General features: G+C 39.7%; 2 protein-coding genes and 1 long non-coding RNA gene across 3 annotated transcripts; all 3 read left to right on the forward strand.

Annotated features, from left to right (window-relative positions):
* Positions 1-4,059: 4,059 nt before the first annotated feature.
* LOC122880389 (C-X-C motif chemokine 11-like) lies at positions 4,060-5,346 on the forward strand. Its single transcript, XM_044205455.1, has 4 exons — positions 4,060-4,280; positions 4,478-4,595; positions 4,737-4,814; positions 5,003-5,346. Exons 1-4 carry the CDS (start codon positions 4,217-4,219, stop codon positions 5,079-5,081), a joined length of 339 nt encoding a protein of 112 aa, XP_044061390.1. The 5' UTR covers positions 4,060-4,216; the 3' UTR covers positions 5,082-5,346.
* A 927-nt stretch (positions 5,347-6,273) lies between these two features.
* LOC122880390 (putative monooxygenase p33MONOX) lies at positions 6,274-15,007 on the forward strand. The gene is made up of 8 exons (XM_044205456.1): positions 6,274-6,489; positions 7,481-7,601; positions 7,699-7,886; positions 8,044-8,155; positions 8,435-8,562; positions 12,173-12,312; positions 12,522-12,697; positions 13,720-15,007. The coding sequence occupies exons 2-8, from the start codon at positions 7,574-7,576 to the stop codon at positions 13,923-13,925; spliced, it is 978 nt and encodes a 325-aa protein (XP_044061391.1). The 5' UTR covers positions 6,274-6,489; positions 7,481-7,573; the 3' UTR covers positions 13,926-15,007.
* A 3,055-nt stretch (positions 15,008-18,062) lies between these two features.
* LOC122880391 lies at positions 18,063-19,639 on the forward strand. Its single transcript, XR_006378921.1, has 2 exons — positions 18,063-18,342; positions 18,788-19,639. It is a non-coding gene; the product is annotated as an uncharacterized LOC122880391 (long non-coding RNA).
* Positions 19,640-20,579: the final 940 nt, after the last annotated feature.

Consider the following 20,579-nt stretch of genomic DNA (forward strand, 5'->3'; position numbering starts at 1 on the left):
CTTAATCATATGGGACTTATGACAAATAAAGAATCATCTCGGTCATGCCGTGGAGGGGATCAACCACACTTAGGAACCAAACAAAGGAACTATCCTCAAAATGTCAAATGAAACTACTGTGTACCCTTTTGACCTTTACCATCAACTCAGCAACACAAAAACTCTGCCCTCTTTGTACAACAGTCTGAGGCAATGGGTCACTTACAATGCAGAGTTGTTTATGTCCAGAGAAGAGTCTACTTAACTTTTATGTATACAATGTATAAAATAATGTACAGGCTGCCCCCACTTTGTGTAGACATTGACCAATCAGGATTTGATGTTATGCAGTGGTGGAAAGTTAATTTACTAAACTATGTTTATATTTTTATATTACTATACTAAAGTACAAGTTTAAGGTACTAGTGCTTTACTTGAGTATTTCAATATTATGCTACTTTATACTTCTACTTCACTAAATTTCAGATGGAAATATTGTACTTTCATTACATCCATTACATTCACAGTTACTGGTCACTTGAGGTTTTACATAAAATTATATATAATACATAATAAGTTAAAAAATAAAACCCACTGTTATAGATTAAACCAGTGGTTCCCAATCATTTTGGCTTCTGACCTCTTACAAAAAAGCTGTGTCTATTTGGAGCCCCCACTTGTCACATTTCAGATGTCTAATATGAGTTGTTAGCAGTTCCACCAAAGAGTGATTTCCCTTCTAAACTAAGCACAAAAAGGTAAAATTATCCAATATTTCATAAAAAGCAAAGATTAGAGAAAAGTCCAAAAATACAAATTTGTGTATAGCTGACCTTCTTCTTTCCAGCCCTCATTAATCATCTCATGACCCCCCCAGATTTATATTGTGACCCTTTGGAGGGGCAGGACCCCCTAGTTGGGAACCACTGGACAAATCTAACTGCATTTAAGGTAGTTAAACTTTTAAAATCTCAAGCAGCTACAGCAGTAAAATGCTAATTACGAATTGATGCATCGTGATGTATCATGTTTATGCAGAATGAGAACTTTTACTGTTGATACTTCTGTAGTTTGACTGAAGTACTTTGACATTGTTGTATTAGTACTTTAACTTAAGTAAATCTGAGTACCACTGATTTTGTGTATGTTTTCAAGTCAGCATTTTTTAACTTTTAACTTTTTTAACACTTTTCACTTTGTATTGTATTGTATTGTATTTCATCACAGCCTTTCTGCTGACTGTAGAAATCACTTAAATGAAATGAGAAGTGTAACCACATCAGGCTGTATACCCAAAGTCTACAGAGGAAGAGACTTTGTGGCTTTTCGTGAAGAGCTGCACTGCTTCACAAAAAGGAAACATGAATTGTTAAAGATAGTTGGCAATTCCCTTGCATACCCAAACTCACAATCACCCCCTACACAGCTAACAGGGCAACTACAAAAAACAACAATTTTCCATGAACCATGATGGTCATGTATGTACTGCCACTGAAAGGTGGGCCGCAGAGTCACCCTTTTCTGTTCTGTCAGAGTGTATGAAGGAACATGCTGTACTTTACTGATGTGAGCTGGTGCACTCTCCAGTCCCTATTAACTAAAACCCGTGAAATATTAACTGAAAGGAAATATAAAATATTCAAGCTTGCTAAGTACAATCTGTCTGTCAGAGTTCATCAGAGGTGGCAGCAGCATACTGTATCACCGCAAAGCACCGTGTGATCACTAAATCCCCCGATAAGTCAATCAGAGCTCTTGATATGACTCACATTTTCCTACGCTCATGCTTTTTTGTGTTTTATAGTATTTAATTTGTGTCATAAGCTCTCTTTTGTGACAAAGTCACTCTTGCTGAGCAACTGACCACTGTTGTTTTGTCTGTATCACATGCAGAAATAGATGAAAGTCCCTTTCACTTATTGTCAGGGAAGACCCCTGTGTCATAAATTAGCACAGCTTTTGTTTTTAAAGAATTCAACAAACTCAATCTTCAAGGGTTAAGAAATGTGTAACATCAAGCAAAAATCAATTTTTAAAAAAAAAAAAAAAAACAATTTTCAAGTCCTCACCTGAAGACAGTAAAAAGTACCAAAGTACCTCAGGGTTAACAACTGAGAACTATGAATATCCAGCTATGATGATTTTTAAGATACACTGTAGGATTATTATATGCTCCCACTTGCTCACAAAACCTTTTCAAAACGCATTGGATTGTTTAAAAATGCACTGTAACCATGTTTAAAGGGTCAGTTCACCCAGATTAGAACATAACATATTTTCACACTTACCTCTGGTGGTTTCTAACAATGCAGATGGTTTTGGTTTTACTTGCCCAGGTTTTATTTTGAATTTTAAACTATCTGCATGGCTAGAACCTGTTACAGGTAGGTGGGAAAATGTGCTTTATTTATTTATTTATTAATTTTTGTAGTTTTTGTGAACTAACCCTGTAAAACTAGCCAGTTTTTTCCCAAGTTTCTGAAACTTGACATTTTGGGGATATGTGGCTTTCACAGGACACAAAACTGCTTTTATCAGTGATATGGCAATATAGCAGTCACCTTCCTTTGCCTTTAGGGTCCTTTATCATTCTATTTAATGGTCATGTGTTTCCTAATACCTGTCATTACAAATGGCATAGCACATTACAGGAAATTAGGATCTTCAGTACAATTTCAGTGTTTTTCACACTACATCCTCATTTTGTTTCATTCCGTCTTTGTGGCAGAAGAAAAGAGAAGGATATCAGAAATAGGGAAGGAAAAAATGTTGTGATGGGATTTCATTTTGTCCAGAAAAGTGAAAGAGGATATAAAACTGAAACTAACTTTCAGACCATGATTTCTGTTGAAACCAAGCATTTCCTTTCAAACCTGTGACCTTAGGAGGGGATATCATATCAGGTCTATCTGATGGTGCTGTTAATATCTAAGTACAGAAAATAATACATAATACAATACAAGTACAGAAGTGCATCAGAATCAATAAGATAATGCTGATATTGTTGATTTATTCACACCACAAATGTCATGACAGTGTAACTGCAATGCAACTACAGTGGAAATCATAATGAAATCATACGTGCCTTCATTTTTTTTCCGAGCACGCACCCATTTGATTTGGTGCTGTAAATGCTAAAGGTGTTAACCACTGATGCACACGAAATACAGACAGAACCTGATGTTGTAAAAGATCACCAGCCCACACTTTGTGCTTGCAAATATAACATAGCCCACACATATCTAAACTAGCCTGATTTAAAAGTTCATCCGAAAACTTTTTTTTAACAAGTATATCAGAAATGTAGGAATGTAATGATGTCAAATAATTTGGCATTTTTTATGTTTTACATTAATTTCCTGATTGTGGCAGAAGGGATGTAACAATATGCCAAAATAAGAGATTTAGTGTGTCATTCTTTTTTCTTTATTATTGTATTTTATTTTACATTTATTTCAGTTGTGTCTTGTGTGATATAATTGTATGAACCCCATGTACTTATTCGCAATCAACCCAACTCAGCTCAACAGGAAGACACAAATGTCACTTTCCAGCACTGTACTCATATGACATGAGCTTTGTGTTAACTTTATATTGCAAATAGGTAAAAAAAAAAAAAAAAAAAAAAAAAAGAGAGAAATAAAAACACAGGTGACCCAAATGCCATCATTAACTTATAAAATATATAATAATTTTTAAATGGCCCATTTGTTTGGATCTTTGTTCTTCATGGTATCAAAATGGTATGTGCAAAATGTCCAAAAAGATTTGTTTCTAGGTCATATGACAATTTACACAAACAGCGTAAGTTTAATTGTACATACAGGTTTACAGTTCCAACAAGTTAAACTGCTGTTTATATATTCTTATTTTCATGCATAATATTTAAATTTACTTTTAAAATCTAAAAATCTGGTTAAATTATTAGTATATATAACAGAGGGGATAGAGAGTGGAAGGAGTGAGTGGCTTTTTTTTTTGTGGTTTTGGAGTTTCACTTTCCAACCTCAAAAAAATTCCCTTGATCACAGGAAAGATGAGATATGTGTCTGAAGAGAGTATTTAAGACGACCCTCAGCCTCTATCCCTCACAGCACTCCTGTCAACAAACTTTGCTTTCTTTGACTCTAGCTGATCTCTCTAGCTGCACTTATTACAGCTCCTTTCTAACATTTTCACCACAAAGACCAAGATTTTTCTAGCATCAGTGTCATCTTGACCAAAGAGGAAACCAACAATGTCCAGCATCATGAAAGTGTTTCTGCTCCTGGCTGTCGTGGTTTGCATCTCTAAAGCCCAACGTAAGTTTATATATTTTTCCGTCATTTACAAATATAACATTTAGTTTAGTTGACAGACAATGAGAATAGAAGAAAAACATTTTGATATGATTTTTGATACATTTTGGTATTTTGGTGAGCAGAAATCTGTGCAGTGAAATAGATTTTAATTAAATTAATTAATAGATTTGTCTATTAAATCTTGTCTTTCTCTCTAGTCCACGAATCAGGACAGTGTCTGTGTAATCGTGTCAGGAGCAAAATTGCCTCAAAGTCTGAAGTAAAGGACATCCATATCTACCCAGCAACCACCTTCTGTGACAGAGTGGAGATTGTGTAAGTTACAGTAAAATCTTTAATTATGATTGTTGGAATGTGGGATTTTAACATGTCATAACATCTACTGCATTTGGTGAAGAGAGTGTGCCTTTCCTAAGTCACTTCACCTGAGCTCACCTTTACTGTCCCTTTCAACAGCGTCACCCTCAACAACAGCCTTCGTTATTGCCTGGACCCCAAGATTAAAGCAATGAAAAAACTCCTGACTAACATCATGTGAGTATATTTACAGACATGAATCCAAGCTTCATCTTCAGAATACACTGACCACCCAACTACTAATATTAATCGTCCAGTGAATTACCATATTTGGTAGAAACAACAGTAACGAGTGACATAATGCCTTCTCCGCTCTGTTGTAATGTGTCTAATGTGCGTCCTCCTTGTTTTACTGTCATTTCTAGGAAACAGAAAACCTCTACAACAGCCAGACCAACTGAGCTCACTTCCACCCCAGGCAGCACCAACACAGCTCGCATCTGACTCTCTCTTTAACTCCTTGGATCAATAAGAAGCTCAGTTGACCTCTGACCCCCAACAAAGGCACCTTAAACAAATGTAGAAACAAATGTGAAATGAATGAACCTTTTTGTCTTTATCATCTATTTATACTGATGTGCACTTACAGTACATTTCCGTTCTATTTTTTTCCATTTGAATTGTTTTTGTAAATAGATGTGTTGTAAACCAAGTTTTCTGCATTTTGGTAAATTCAGCTATTTTGATAATAAATTTTAAAAAAAATCAAGTGAGCATGGAGTAGTTGTTTTCTGTTCCAAGTCTGATACCATTTGTGTCCTGTATCAACAGTGCTGCCTTGTGGTTCAGGGCTGCCAATGCAAGAAATACAGTATGTGTGTCAGTTCACACATCCTGTAATCTCATGCAGAATTACATTGCCAAGAATTAAATATCAGAGGGAGTTACACTCTAAGGTGTCTTCTAGACACGATTAATGGTCTTACTAGTACTTACATGTATCAGATACCAGAGGACACCAAAGCTGCAGGCAGACTCTGGGATTACAAGTTCAATATCCAGCCAATACCATGTGTTCCCGCTCTATGACAGGGGCGGCTCAAATCGGTTGAGTCTCATAGGCTGCAATCCTCTACACCATTCACAGACACACACACACACACACACCCACACCCACACACACACACACACACACACACTGGCATCCATTCCCTGGAGATTTACCCTAATCTTATTCCTAACTTTAACCAAAACCAAGCAGGCTATAACCCTAAATTGTATTGGTTTTCCTTACAGGGACCAGCTTTTTGACCCCAAATGGGTATCGAGCATCCATTATGGGACTGTGTGTGAACAGATTTTTGCCCCCACAAAGTGAGCAATACCAGGACACACACACACACACACACACACACACACACCCACAAACACACATTTGGGGAGTTAAATATGCTCCATACATAAAAGATGATATTTAAGGCCGTTTTTGATGCAATTTAAATTCTTACCCAAATTTTACAGCAAACCTTCTATACTTTATTGCCTGAGCATCTCAATTTTGAAATATGACATTTGAATTGTGTGTTTTCCTCACACTTGCTGGCATTGTTGTATATAAAACGGTAACACTTCACAATGCCGTTATACTGCAAAACAGGCTGCAGGCTTTAAGTTTGGGATGATCACTTCCGCCGGCTTTGTTGCCGGAGAGGTGCGTTCACTGGTGCTGTGTGGACGTCTCAGCGCTCTGTTCACTCTTTGCTTGTCCAAAAGTCATGGATGAACCAACCCGTGAACAAACATACAGTGTTTGGTCATTCAGTCTGTCAACGCGGCGCGACTGTGACAAAGAAATCACTGCAGCTGTGGAATAATTCCAACAGGAGAGGAGAGGAAATATTGACAGGTTGAGGTAAGTGTTATTTTAGCATTCATTACAAGCTCTTGCCCTTCATGTAAACGCTGCAAATGACAGAACAATATAAAAAAATGGCTTCAATGAAATTTAACGCATGGAGAGATTAACACACCAATCAATAAATGGTTTAAATACTCGACAGTTTTTAGTGTTTAGGTGGCCTCCAGAAAAGTAAGTGTTTTTGTAGGCTATAGCCTAGTTTACAGATTGTTTAAAATGTTATTCCCACACGCCCATGGCGTGACTCCGGTTCCTGTTTTAGCAAGTCACTGTATTTGGCTCCCCATAGTGCTGACGTGAGCAACAGCAGATAGATGTCAGCTGTCTGCAAGTAGACACCGACCTAAATCTGCAAAATATCAACTCTGCCAGAATTTAGACTCATATTTTGCATATAGTCCTATCATCATTCGTTTATGATGCAGGTGGATTCCAATGGAAAGTGAGCTCAGACCACAGGATAATTAGCACTGATAAGGCAGACAGGTTCACCATAACGCAAGAGGACTAATGAGAGTGGTTTTCTTTGTATTTTACACAATGAGGAAGTAACTGTAGAACAGGTTGCATTCTTTAAAAAACAAACAGTATTTCCTTAATTCAAAAGGATTCATTTCCTTGTGAAAATGAACTTTAACTCACAGTTTGTCTGTTTTTCTCTGCCATGGGCAGACCAGAGGCAGGTATGTGGCGGGGGACTCTAACATAAACTGATATTGATGAGTATGCTGTAACCAGACTCTCTGGTTCTATTTGGAGTAGGTCAGAAACAGGACACTATGTGCTGTGTACAGTCAAAACAAGTCTGACTTAACTATGGTTAGGCTAATAAAACATGCATGCATACATTTATTTCTTAGCCTCACTTCTTCTCCAAGGCTGTAGTGACATCAACATGTTGTTGCACTACACACTTTGCTTCCATTGGAGCAGGCCTTTGTCTGTCTAATGACCCTATAACACTGTGTGGTGTCATGTGATGAAGTGATCAGATTTGGAGTCCAAAGCAAAGCAGAGTGGACCTCCACACTGTCACCCTCCAGTCTCCTGTGGTCAGCCCCTCGAAACTGGTTTCAAAATGGCCTCAAGACAGGGAGGCATTCCAGGTAATTTTAGATTTGGCAAATTAACAGACATATTTAGACATGTTGGGGATATTCTTTACATTTTCTAACTTGTGAAATGATTGCTGGTTTTCTTCAGCACTTGAGCCTGGCACGTCATCCGGACCCTTTGGTGCCTTTTCGTCTCCCATTGGAATGACTCGGCACAATATCAGCTATGACGAGCACATGGATGCCCCCATGCATTCACCACCTCCAGACATGACTGTCAACACCTTATGGAAAGACCCTGTCATCCCACAGCACAAGTTCAGAAACACTGCAGAGGTGCTTTCCTGTTTGTTCTTTCTATCTGATCTAAATGGTTGCCCGAACAAAACACTGTTTGTATTGGCTTGTGTGAAACTTGATTTGCTCGTCCATTTGTTATGTAACTGTGTGTGATTTGTAAATTAATCCTAACAGCATAAACTTGTGCAACTAGGAAGGCGAGAGTGGTGGGAAGTTGCTGACTTTTGAGGCAGCAGCGCCAGCTAAGTCCCCAGTGCCTGTTGTGAAAGCCAAAGCCACCTCTTTAATGAGCTCACTTATGATCAGTAAGTCAACAAAACCAACTGTGTAACTTAATTGAAAAACATTTTTCTTCATTTTGATAAATATGTAGACTTACAAGTTACAAAGACACAGATAAACTAAGTTTCTTCACTACATGTCACAGAATTATGTAAGCTTTGCCTATGATTGTCCAAATGGCTGCTGCCTTGGCTGCCAAATATGGATAAACAATCTTCAGAGTGGGCTTTAATGGAGTGCAGCATGTTAAAACATTGACTAATTTTGTCTCCACTGTTGACTGTATGCCTGTCTTCACTTAGAGCACACCCAGGAGAACCTACAGAAGTTTGAGCACCAGGCAGGGCTGACAGATGCTGGGTATTCTCCCCACAAGGGGCTCTCTGCGGAGGACACACGCTTTCACCGATTAGGTGACGGCACACTGCCAGTAAGTATGAATGTGAGGTAGAAGCCTCACGTGCCAAGGAGCAGTGAAATGTTTCTCTCTGGCTTCAAATAATAATAAATAACAAACAATATAAGTGTGGCAGGTGTGTTAGAGGGCAGCACAACTTGAATAAAAGTGGGGAACAAACTCCTACACACTGTCTTGCTAACTGCTGGTTTAAGTTTAGGCCTTGTGAAAGGTCACAGGTCTCACCTTCATCAGAGATACCTGATAAACCTGATCACAAAGTCTGTTTAGGCTGGAATGTCATAAAAAGTGTAAGAGTTTTTAAGTTTTTTTTCTACCTCCAGTGAACTTTTGGCAAGATTGAGTTTATGAGATTACAGCAAGTTGGAGAAATTTGGTTTGTAAATATGAGGGGCCGTTATTCAGATTTACCATGCATGTACATGTACTTTTCCTCTCACATACACAAATGAAACCAAACTCATTCACATACTATACTGAAAACCACACACACATACAACTGAAATGCATTTACATACACAACTGAAACACTCACACAAACAACTGAAAAATAATACGCTCACATACACAACTGAAAAGGTCTCATATAAACTATTGAAAAGCTTTCACATATACTAGTAAAGTGTGCTCATATACACAGTTAAAATGCTCTCATAGTATTGTGAAAACCTTTTACATAAACTATTACCTTGTAAATAAAGTTACCTTGTACCTTGTACCTTTTTATGGTAATTCTGAATAATGTCCCTGCCCCTCATACTCATATACCTTTGTGCATCCACGCAGTACCTGTGACTGCATGTATGCACAAAGGTTGTGTTTTCTTTTCTGTCTAAATTTGTACAGTTTCCCTGCCCACTATAGCCCCCGCTCACATATCAAGTGCTATCAACTGACCTGTCACAAGTACAACAACATTCCACAGTGTTGTGATGTTGAACACACAAGATCACAAGCACAAGAGGAGGACTATATTCTTACTAAAATAATTACAGTGTCTGTGTTATGACTTAAAATATTATTGTGAGAAATTATGTGATAATACCATATTTGTGGTGGCAGTTAAGCATAATATGCATTTGTGATAAAAGCAGCACATTATAGATATAGGGGAGCTGCAAATTTGGCCCCTGAGGGACATGGCAGCCATTTTCCAAAATGGCTATGTGTGGGGACAGGCACTACTGCCATCACCTGCATAACCTTTACCAACTAGCTAGGGTTGGGCCAAGACAGATGAGGGTCTGTATGAACCTCACTGGACCATCCTAGCAGAGGCATCCAAAGCCTCAGGGGCCAACAATGCAGCGCACCGATATCTACATCTTTTCATAACATATAAACCTATATATACACATATAAATCTGTGCCAAATTTGTTACTTTCATCAATTGTTATGAATATTTCGACCTAGCTGCCCCACTATATTGTTGTAGCCTGTTGAGTGATTGCAGGCTAAACATGGAAAAACATCTTGGTAAACAAATTACGTAATTAGCCCTGTGCTGGTTCCATGGACTGGAGCTTCTATCGGTAGCGTTGCCAGGCAACGCCCTTAAATGAATTAAGCTCCCTTATTTTCCTCAAACGGACCAATCACCGAGCTCCTAACAAATGAGACGTTTCTAAGGCCCGCTGTGTTGTGTACAGACGGTATCGTCTGTGTTTTCGAGAAATAGTCCCTTAAACTTGGTAAAACAGCTAATTATGGACAAATTTAAGGAATCTATCGGACTGGAACGCCGAAGAAACCTAATCATAAAAAGGTATGGCAAGGAATTATTGTGTTTAGCTATATATATTTGTACATTCCGGACGGAAAGCAGGCCCTTAGCAAAGCAACATTGTAGGCTAGCTAGCAAAGCTGGCATTCGAGCCAGGTTAACCCGAGTAAACAGACTAATTTCTTCATAACGTTAACTGTCAGTTATCAACCTAAGTCAAACTACTTAAGCAGTTAAACTACTGTGGCGCTCATAACTAAGTCAGAAGCGTATAGAGTCTGTTTGCTGATGTTAAGTTGGCTAGCTTTAAGTGACGTTAGCTTAGCGTCTGCTAACTAACGTTAGCGGTACACTTAATGGTAACACTGCTTAATGTGAATGGAAGCTACAGAGAAGGAAATTCATCAGAGACTGCTCCTATGACTCTAGAGGGCTGTGGGTTTTTGAACTGCTGAGGACACCGTTAAGCCCCTATATCCCCCCAGCCTCATGAGGGGAAACTAGCTTCAATCTGTGCCCCTCATGTATTATCATGCAAGCTAGCTTAATAATAAAGCAGAAGCACAAACTGGGGATAGTTCCACTTGCCTTCACGTTTGCTAGGTTTATTTAAAACATATTCCACACTAGCCCCATGTCTACCTGCCATGAGCTATCATGAAGTGATAATAGGATTTTTTTTATAAAAGTATTTGTAATAACATGTAGCGTTACCTGCCTGTCTTTTATAAATACACGAGAAGCACTGGATCTAGTGTGGAACATGTTTTTGTTTGGCTTTTCCCTGTCTCCACTGTCCGCACAATTTTATAAATCACACTAAAATAGTTTCATCTGCCAAAATGTTGTAGAGGCCTGATTTGGAATATTCTGGCAGAGGTCCAGCAGGGTTGGAGCAATGATTGCTAAATTTAACAGGATACTGATCCAAATAATACACAGGGGATTAGAAGGCAAGGGGTCGCTCACTGTTATTCATTTGCACGATGTCCACTGCCCTGAACCGAATGCAGGACCCCATATGCAAGATTGATATGAGTTTGGATGGAAGTTCAACATATGGATGGGAATATACCCACATTGAATGGAGACTGAACATTGAAAATATTCTTCCAGAGATCATTACTGAAATAAACCTTAATGCTAAGGCAAGTATGGTTAAACATGTACTTAGTGGTTTAGTTATCAGGATCTAAAATTAGCTTTTGCACATTTATTCTTCGAATAGAAGAGGAGTGATACAAAAATCAGAGCATGTTATATTTACTTTGCCTGGTGGTTTTGCAGGTGTTGCAAGTAGAGCAACCCGTTTTCTGAGTGAGTTTCAAGCAGTTTATATTCATAGCAGTAATGGCCTTTTAAATAAAACTTCTTGGCTCAGTGCTTATGTTATGAAAGCTTATTTTGATGTTTAATAATAATGTGGCTCATCAACAAATCACCATTATTTTATCATAGAGCACTCCTCTCTGCGTCTCTCCTCTCTTTCTTTTCCCACCCACACCCCGTGGTCACAGGTGATAGGCTCAGAGGGTCTGTGACGCACTTTGTTGTTATTTTTGACCTGCAGGTCCAGAAAAACACTGCTGACCTTGTGCATTGTGTGTTCAGGGAGTGTTTGCTCTTTAAATAAGATAAATGCTGTGTCTCTGACACATCTGTCACAAACGTGCTGTTAATCTAACATGGACATTGGTGGTGGGGTGGGGGTGGGGGGGTGCCACAGTTTTGCTGTTTGTACAGCGTGCATAAGTCAAAAACAAACAACCAGCCAACCGTGGTAATAAATATTAAAACTTGTTTTAATCACTTTCAAATGTACAGGGTGATTCTGGATCAGTGGAGGGTATTCCTTCAGTGTCTGTTTGTTTCATTGCTTGTTTTTTCTGTTTGTGCAGAAGTTGAGAATGCCAAGCGGGGACTTCAAGGAGGACAGGCTTACAACATCAGCACAATCCACCCCAAGTGGCACCCCGTCTGTCACCCCCTCCGTCACCCCCTGTGTTAGTCCCCATACATCACCGGCTCTTAGTCGCAGGTAAATGTCATGCTACTGAATTGGTTAGCACATATTATTATTTGATCTAAACCCAGATCCAACATGTTATGTTGAAATGGGTTGAACCGGAACCCCCAAATCTTAACATGCTTCATTTCCCAACATGGCCCATATTAAGTGCCATGTGGCATATACTTCCCATATTTGCTTGTATGTTCATGTCTTTCTCTTGCTTGGTGGTAATACAGGAGCTGGCTGCAGCTCAGTTCTGCGCCTTTTCTTGCCACCCCAGAGCTCAACAGTCCCAACCCCAGCTCAGACATGGGAGGAAATGAGGGAGGAGGAGGAGAGAGGTGGAGCTTCTTTGGAACTCGGTCTGTGGTGCAGAAGTCCCCCACTGACCCAGGCTCTGACACCAGCACAGGTGAGAGATTTATACCCAGTCCTGCATCTGGATCTTGACTGTATTTTTATGTTATTAATGCACAGCAGATGGTATAGATTCTCTTAGCAGTAGGTTGAACCCCGTGCCACGACAAACTGTGGTGAGGCCCCCGCTTTTTGTTTTTTCTCCGAATACAATAATGATGGTTCCACTGCCACAGATGAACCCTGGTTGCAACTCAATAGGTCTTGAAATCAGTGGGTATTTTCCAGTGACAGGGTGGGGCTATGTTGAAGCCACAATCTGTGATCCAAATGTAAACGTAAGAGTTGCCCCACCACCCAAAAATCAAGACACTAGATGGGACCCTCTTGTATTACATGTGTACGACGGTGAGTAAGATGTTGGGTAGTTGATTCTGTCTCAACTTTATTGGAGTTTGTGTGCATTTGCATAAATAGGGCAGTGCAGGCAGAGTACTTTCATAATGGCTGGTGCTCCTTATTTTTCCCCAGAAGAATGCACAATGATAATGTTTAAAGAAACGTTAACAGCCAAATCTAACAGCAGGGGCTTGTTGGCAGCGCATTGCCCACAGAGTAAATTCATAAGTAACTTTACAGTGTTCTTGTTGTAGGCCTATATTCTCCATTTTGTCTTACTGACTTGCCTTTCATTTGTAATATGATTGAGGTGCAAGGTACAACGGCGTATTAGAGTGAGGGTTAATAATCAGAGGAAACATTATTATGACATTATAGTCATAAATTTACAAGAGAAACCCTCTGAAAACTCGCTTCACTTTGCCAGGCTAAGGCAACCTCATCACACCACAGATGCGGCAAGCCTCAGCTTACTGTATATTAGGTCTATGCCTGCAGTTCAGGACCTAATCAAATTATACCATCACCATATTTTCGTAAGCACCGGGACTTTATAGACATTGCCATGAAGGGGGGTTAAAGTTACTCTTTAACATCAGGGCACTAAAGCTGCTCCCTATAACTGCTGGATTTAGGTCATCAATAATAACATCTACCACTTCCTTCTCTCTCCTGCAGGCTTCTCACTGCAGTCCTACTTTGGCATGCAGAAGTCCTCTACTATGGATGGCACCAACAGCCAGGTCAACTTCAAGGTGGAGGACCCTGCTAAATTCATGCCCCCCAAAATTGAAATCTCGGGCATTGAGGCCAAGCAGGTGCACCCACGGCCACACAAACTTAAACCTCGGGACATGAATGTTTTAACACCTTCAGGCTTCTGAAGCAAGACCAGCTGTGTAGTTACACTTCTGTACCACATCTGAATCTGTTTGCTCATTTGTTTTCCTGCCTTCCACTGTTCCCTCCACCACCCTGCAAATTCACTGAGGCTGAGAAGAATGAGGACCACCTATAGTATTAGCTCATCAGCCCCAGAGCCATCACCGCACTGTTACTCCTCCCTTGACCTAATTAGTTGGATTGCTATCTTCTATTAGTTCACACCATCCCCTTCCTATCTCTTCCAACTCATTGGCCAAAATATAACACTGTATAAAGTAACTTCAATTGTCATTCCTCAAGATGGCACTGCTTTGTATTATTATTATTGTTGTTCTGCCACGTAACGGGTACATTGGCATGCATTGCCTTGCTGTCCTCATTCCATTGTCAGTGATGGCATGAGATTGAAGTTGTTGAAATATCTTGTCAGTCCTTCGCTCAAGCTAGTCACTTTAGCATTGCTTCTCATACTAAAACTGACCAGCTATTTCAATTCATAATGCTCAGTTGCCTCATTTGTATTGTAATTTTATTATTTTAAATAAGCTCACAGATTTGTAGTTGTGTAGTGCTTTTCTGTTAGCATGCAGAGTATAGTGAGTATAGTATGACTGATATTGTGCCTGAACTTGCAGTGTGTTTGCGTTTGGCATTCTTACCATCTAAGCTCGCCTTTTGTTTTGTTTTTTTTTGTTTTTATTGTGTGGAAGAGCATCTTAATTTACTTTGTGAGAGTATGACTGCTGACCTGAAGTGATTTTTTTATTTTTTTATTTTTTTTATTATTATTTCAACTTTTCATCATTGTTCATTTCAACATTGTTCATTCTAAATAGTTAGTATGTTGGGTTTATCACATTTTTATAGTAATTCATTACATGCATCGAGATATTGTTTCAACATGCTATAAAAATACAAAGCATTGAAGTGGTCATTTTCAATTTTGCATTTTCTGTGCCACAATCCAAGAATCCCTGCTGTTTTATTTGGAAAAAAATAGATGAATTCCAGTAAGAAATTGCACAAGGGAGATCGTCTCCCACTTACAGCTGTAAATAAATCTGATACTAACAAGCAAAAATGGTTCTCTGGTTCCTTTTTTCTTTATGCAAACACATGGAAATGTGAGTACATGGAGCCTGTATAAGCACCCCACTCTCTTATTGTACTGTGCACTCTTTTTGTATCTACATAGTGCACACAAATGTATAAATGAATTCCATGTGTATTCACAGCATCATGCATTTTTTTTATTGTAAGGAAACACTATTTTGTGATTAGCATATGCAATATCATAGCAGTTGTGTTTCAGAAGAATAGTGTTCTTAACTGACCAGAGTTTTGAGCGTCACAGGATATTTCCTTATGTATTTACGGTTGCTTAGTAAATCAAACTATAGCAGAATATGAATTGTGCTGTGAAAGTACAGCCTAATAAGCAGACTGAGATGCCACTTAATATATTTGAATTACTGAACAAATCAGGGATGTGGGTGGTGATTCAGAGGCCTGGAACCAGGCAATATAAAATAGGCATTCTTTTCACATATATTAATTGTATACCATGCTTCAAAGTAAAAGTAACAATAATAGTAAATTTTCCTTGTCATGGAAAACAAATCAACTAGCAACAACCTGAATTTTCTATTGCCATGATGTCAATACATAAAATGTGGTGATAATGTGCAAGGATTTTACACCAACCTTTAGCTACAGTCTTTGGCCAGAAGATGGTGCAATAAGCTCAACATGAAATCACAGGGTTGTTGCAAAATAAGTTTTATACTCATTCTTTTGACTTTAATATTCCATTATGTGTTATATTAAATGGTAAATGGACTGTACTTGTATAGCGCCTTACACTACATGTCATTCACCCCATTCACACGCTGATGGCAGGTGCCAGCTGATCATCAGAACAAAGAAACTAACTCATTCACACACACTCACTTGATCAGAATCTTGCCCAAGGACACTTCGACATGTGGGCTGGGGGAAGCTGGGATCGAACCGCCCATCTTCTGATTAGAGGACTTTACCTCTATTAAGTAGCCATGATATACATTTTTTTTCCCAAAATGAAAAGTGTGAGGAGGAAATTAATTTTGCCATGAAGACATGAAGGGCAGAGTTGAGAAGAATCAGAATGAGAGTATAAGTCTCTCTGTTGACTTTTCCAAAAGGGTGTGTGCACTAATTAGTCTTGTCCTATTGTTGTCAGAGAGATTGATGTTACTGAAACAGCAATTATATTGCCAACAATACCAAACGATACTAAATATTATTAACTTCTCGACCTGCTCTCTCCACATCAAAGCAAACATCCAGGCCATCAGACAATGAGCCAGCAGGTAGAAACGGTAGATTCCTCCCACGTAGGCTCAGCCATGAACTGGAAGCTCTCAGCAGTTACTGTCTGATGCTCTGTGTGTGTGTGTGTGCACGTAGTAGATTTATTACTAGGTGTGTCTGTTGCCCCATTTTGCTGTTACTAAATGCACCAGGATGCAGATACACAACATTTAAATTGTACAGTATGTTCTCATTCTCAAATGTATAAGCCAATAATGAATCGTCCTTTCGATTTGGTGCTGTAGTTCTAACAGAAGCGAGCCCTCGACTTGAGGCGAAACGTCACTTTCTTTCTCATCAACTTTAAACTTTGACTTTCATTTACTCAGAAATTAGCTGGAGCTCCTAAAGGGAACATTCCCTTACTCAATTACAGGCTGTAGAGTGTCCCTGTCTGGTTTTCAGGTGGTGCTACAGGAGCAAAGGTGAACATCAAATGAGACAGGCAAGTGCAGACAGAGAGCTGCAAGTCAAAAGCTGGAGGTGGCAAATAGACTGATGGATAGACACAAGATGAGAGGCAGAAAGAAGACAGGATGAAGAAGCCACAGAGAAAGACATTTGGTAAAAGTACAAACACAGATGGAGATATTCAGTCTTGGGTCACATTTCTGTTAGAGGCATGCAGCATGGCACATAAACAACTGGGCAGCGATGACTGTGTCAGTAACACTAAACCAAAAACACACACAGCAGTTAAGCAAAAGGCAAGAGAAACTGGGTGGGGGAGTCTGCGTGGGAGAGAAATGGGGAAATATAGAGAGTAAAGGGTGGGGTGCCCCTGCAGCCATGACATAATACAGATGGCTCTCTCTCTGGGTCCGACATGACGTGGTTGCGTAGCCCACACTTCTCGGGTCCCCGCCCCCACCTCTGCTCTGATCCCACACAAATCATTTAGCTCACTCACAGATGTGCAATGGCAAGCACCACCCCGCCAGAGTCACCACGCACCAAAACAAACACCAGAGCCCCATCTGCACTCTGACATGGCACACTCACTTAGTCATCTATATTTTGAAAAAACAGTCTAGCCTAATTCCCCCCTTAACAACCTCAAAACAATGACTTTAAGTCCACAGACTATATTTTAATTCCTCATACCCCTGTGACACAACTTAGACTTGCGGACACAAATAGGAATCAATGCCAGTGCCAGTTTATAAGAAACCACAACATTTTTTTTAAGATCAGTTGGCTCCAGTGACACAGATTTGTGTGTTAGTGATATTGTTAACGTCTAAATGTGCCCTTTGAGGAAGATTGTGTAAACTTTCATCCAATACATGTAGGAGTGGTAGAAGAACTTTATGTCAGGGTGACTTCAGGAATATGCCAGGAAATCCTCTCACCAGCTCTCGAGTGCATGAATTCCAGTACAGACTACATAACAACTGCTGATACCTGACCTACACAGAGTAATTACCCTCAAGCAGCAATAAACTCTTTTAAAGGCTCCTGTGATGCAAAGTGTTTGTTTTGTGTTTTCTACATTATCTGTACATGACATGTTACTTACTAACCTATGAAGAAAATCTAGGTCTAAGTTAAGATCTTAAGTTACGCTGAAGAAAGCTGCTGTGATAAGATAATATCTACAAGAGACAGACATGCCTTTATTACTGGAATTATGTTTTGTTTATAGCTTATACAGCATATATAGTAACTCTTATCCATTAAACTCACAGCGTGTTGTGTAACAAGCTTCACCAACCACAGTGATGACTAATGTGGTGTTACTGGAGGTAATTTAGTCATTCAGACAATGACACAAACAGCTGCTGATAAAACTTGTCAAGGGATTTGATGGGGGGCGGTCCCTTTTGACGTTTGCTGCTGGGTGGGTTCCCTGTGTCGTATGCTACACCATCAGAGCCACATCTGGGGCTGATTCACAGTGAGCTGGCCCGGATGTGAACCCACCAAGCTGAGAGGAGTTTGGGAGTGGGACGGTGGGGGACACAGGGACCTAAGCAAAGCTGATGACTGTCTTCAGGTACTGTATCCTGTGAAAGTAAACATCAATCGTGGAAACATTGAACGTTTTCTCCAGTGTGAGGCAAAGTAAGTCTCATTTGACCCATTTCTGATTTCCTGAGCTTTACCGCTTACCTTGAGTCTCTTTGCTGCTGATCTGAAACTATCAAAAGGTTGTTAGCCTCTGTACCCTGCTGGCAAAAAACTGTCAATGAAAAACAAAACAAAAACGAAACTGAAGGGTCAGCTGTTGACATGAAAAAGCTAACATACACTATATGAGGTCATCCATTCCAAATGTTAGGGGGCTGTACACTGTTTATGTATAGCAGTATGAACATGTATGTTTTTCATGTGTGTTTGTCATTCTTTTTCTTCTTTTTTTGTTTATCATGTTATGTATGTATGGGGAGAGGTATTACCTTTGTGTACTGCACTGTTTTGTTTTTGCTCTGCTCTATATTGTGTCTTTGGGAGAAAAAAAAGACAAAAATCAATGGATAAAAAATGTTACCTGTTTTATATAACCCAGTTTCCAGCCTCTGGCCATCAGGCTGTGTGTCTGTGCTGTTCATCAGGCATTCTCCTGCCATCCCCCACTGAGAAAGAGAGAGAGAAGCTGAGTGTACTGTTGGGCCCTCCTGTACTGGCCCCCAGGGCCTAACATGAAGCAGATGTGGAACGGGAGATCCCCTACAACAAGGTCTGAACAGTCAGCTGGAGGTGCTCAGTTCACTAGGGCCACATCCGGTTGATGCACTCAGACCTTCATTTGGAAGCTACACACACCCAGAGAGCTGCTGATGCCTAACACCGCTTCCTAACATACAGTGAGCGAGAGAACTCTTGTGGATGGAGCGCGAAAAATTGTCCACATATACTACGAGCAATGTCGCCCATGTTGACTACTGACTGAAGGGGAAACGGAAACGTCAAGGACGTCAGCGTCGATTTTGACCAACGAAAATAGGTTGGAGGTGGAGCAAGTGCACGAAACTTTGCAAAAATAGAACCAGGGCTGTCGGTTTTTCAAACAAGCAACATGCCGCTTGGCATGTTCGCTGACGCACAAAGCACGTTAAGACATCATCATTACGAAACACTGAAACAATCTGATGTTCACTCGTTCGCATCAGTGTAATGGTATGTTCAGACCAAAAGTGAAGTGAATTTTTCACGCAACGTGATTACATACAAAGTCAATGCAAAGATGCAAATAGATGTGTTAATTGTAAAAACTTTTTTTACAATCAACACTTGAAATGATGAAAGCACTTGCAAATGACAAGGTAATACAAAATGTAAACCATACTTTGGTGCTTTACTTTAAACGCTTCTTTTTTTCTCTTACTCAAATAAACCAAAACACTGACAAAGAGGAAGATCTTGGACACGAATACGCATCCGCCCGAGTTGAAAATGTTTCAACTTGAGCGAAAAATTTGCTGATGCAGTGTGGCGAAAGCCTATCAGCGTTGTTATTCCAAAAAACACTCCAGCAGGGGTGCCCCAAATAGCTCACTTGGTAGAGCGCCATGTCATCCACCTCTCTCTCTTCCACACATTTCCTGTCTCTCTTCAGCTGTCCCAATCTAAAAAATGAAATAACAGCGGCCGTATTCGTTTGAGTAATGCAAGGTGAATATTCACGTCGCGTTTGGTCTGAACACACCTTAACGCTTAAAGAGAAAATACAAAAAAGCATTTTTACAATGTGTATGTGACAATTAGAGAAGATCAATCACCAATGTACAGAAATCAAGTAATATCATAACCTAACAAACTAGATAACAGAAGTGAAAGGTTAAACTGTCAAAAGATAAAAGTGAAGATGAATTAAAATGTTGAAACTCCCTGAAATTCCTTGATTGGCAGCAAAACCTTGCTGTTTGTCCATCATTTTATATCACCATAGTAGTTAAGGAACCTTTGATCTTTGGGGTGGATCTCATTAGATAACAAAGTCATGGTGCACACATATTTATACTTATTAATCCCTTAAGCCCGAGAGGAATGTGGTTCTTTGGCTCCTGTCACTGGTTCTCACTCACGCACATCTACAGCACACCCAAACACATGTTAACCTGCAGGATAAAGACAGATGCTCATATGTAAAATCATAGAGTTGTGCACTGCGCAAAAGGGGCTTCAGCTCAACATCAGGAAAAATATTCTTAATAGTTAGCATATACAGTATATAAAAACATAAAAATACATGGGAAGACATATGCACAAACACAGGCTTGGTATTCAGATAAACATTTAATGTATGGAGTTTTGTGTAGCAGTTCCAAGGTGTGGGGCTGGGAGAGGTTTCAAAACAA

The sequence above is a fragment of the Siniperca chuatsi genome, linkage group LG8 (genome assembly GCF_020085105.1).
Source record: "Siniperca chuatsi isolate FFG_IHB_CAS linkage group LG8, ASM2008510v1, whole genome shotgun sequence".
In the NCBI taxonomy this organism is placed as follows: Eukaryota; Metazoa; Chordata; class Actinopteri; order Centrarchiformes; family Sinipercidae; genus Siniperca; species Siniperca chuatsi.

Excerpts from the sequence above, each read along its gene's own strand:
- LOC122880390 (XM_044205456.1), top strand. The coding sequence starts at position 7,574 with ATGGCCTCAAGACAGGGAGGCATTCCAG. Across the intron at positions 7,602-7,698 it reads AAGACAGGGAGGCATTCCAG|CACTTGAGCCTGGCACGTCA; the intron begins GTAATTTTAGAT and ends GGTTTTCTTCAG. Across the intron at positions 12,313-12,521 it reads TCACCGGCTCTTAGTCGCAG|GAGCTGGCTGCAGCTCAGTT; the intron begins GTAAATGTCATG and ends GTGGTAATACAG.
- LOC122880389 (XM_044205455.1), top strand. The coding sequence starts at position 4,217 with ATGTCCAGCATCATGAAAGTGTTTCTGCTCCTGGCTGTCGTGGTTTGC. Across the intron at positions 4,596-4,736 it reads TGTGACAGAGTGGAGATTGT|CGTCACCCTCAACAACAGCC; the intron begins GTAAGTTACAGT and ends CCCTTTCAACAG. Across the intron at positions 4,815-5,002 it reads AAACTCCTGACTAACATCAT|GAAACAGAAAACCTCTACAA; the intron begins GTGAGTATATTT and ends TGTCATTTCTAG.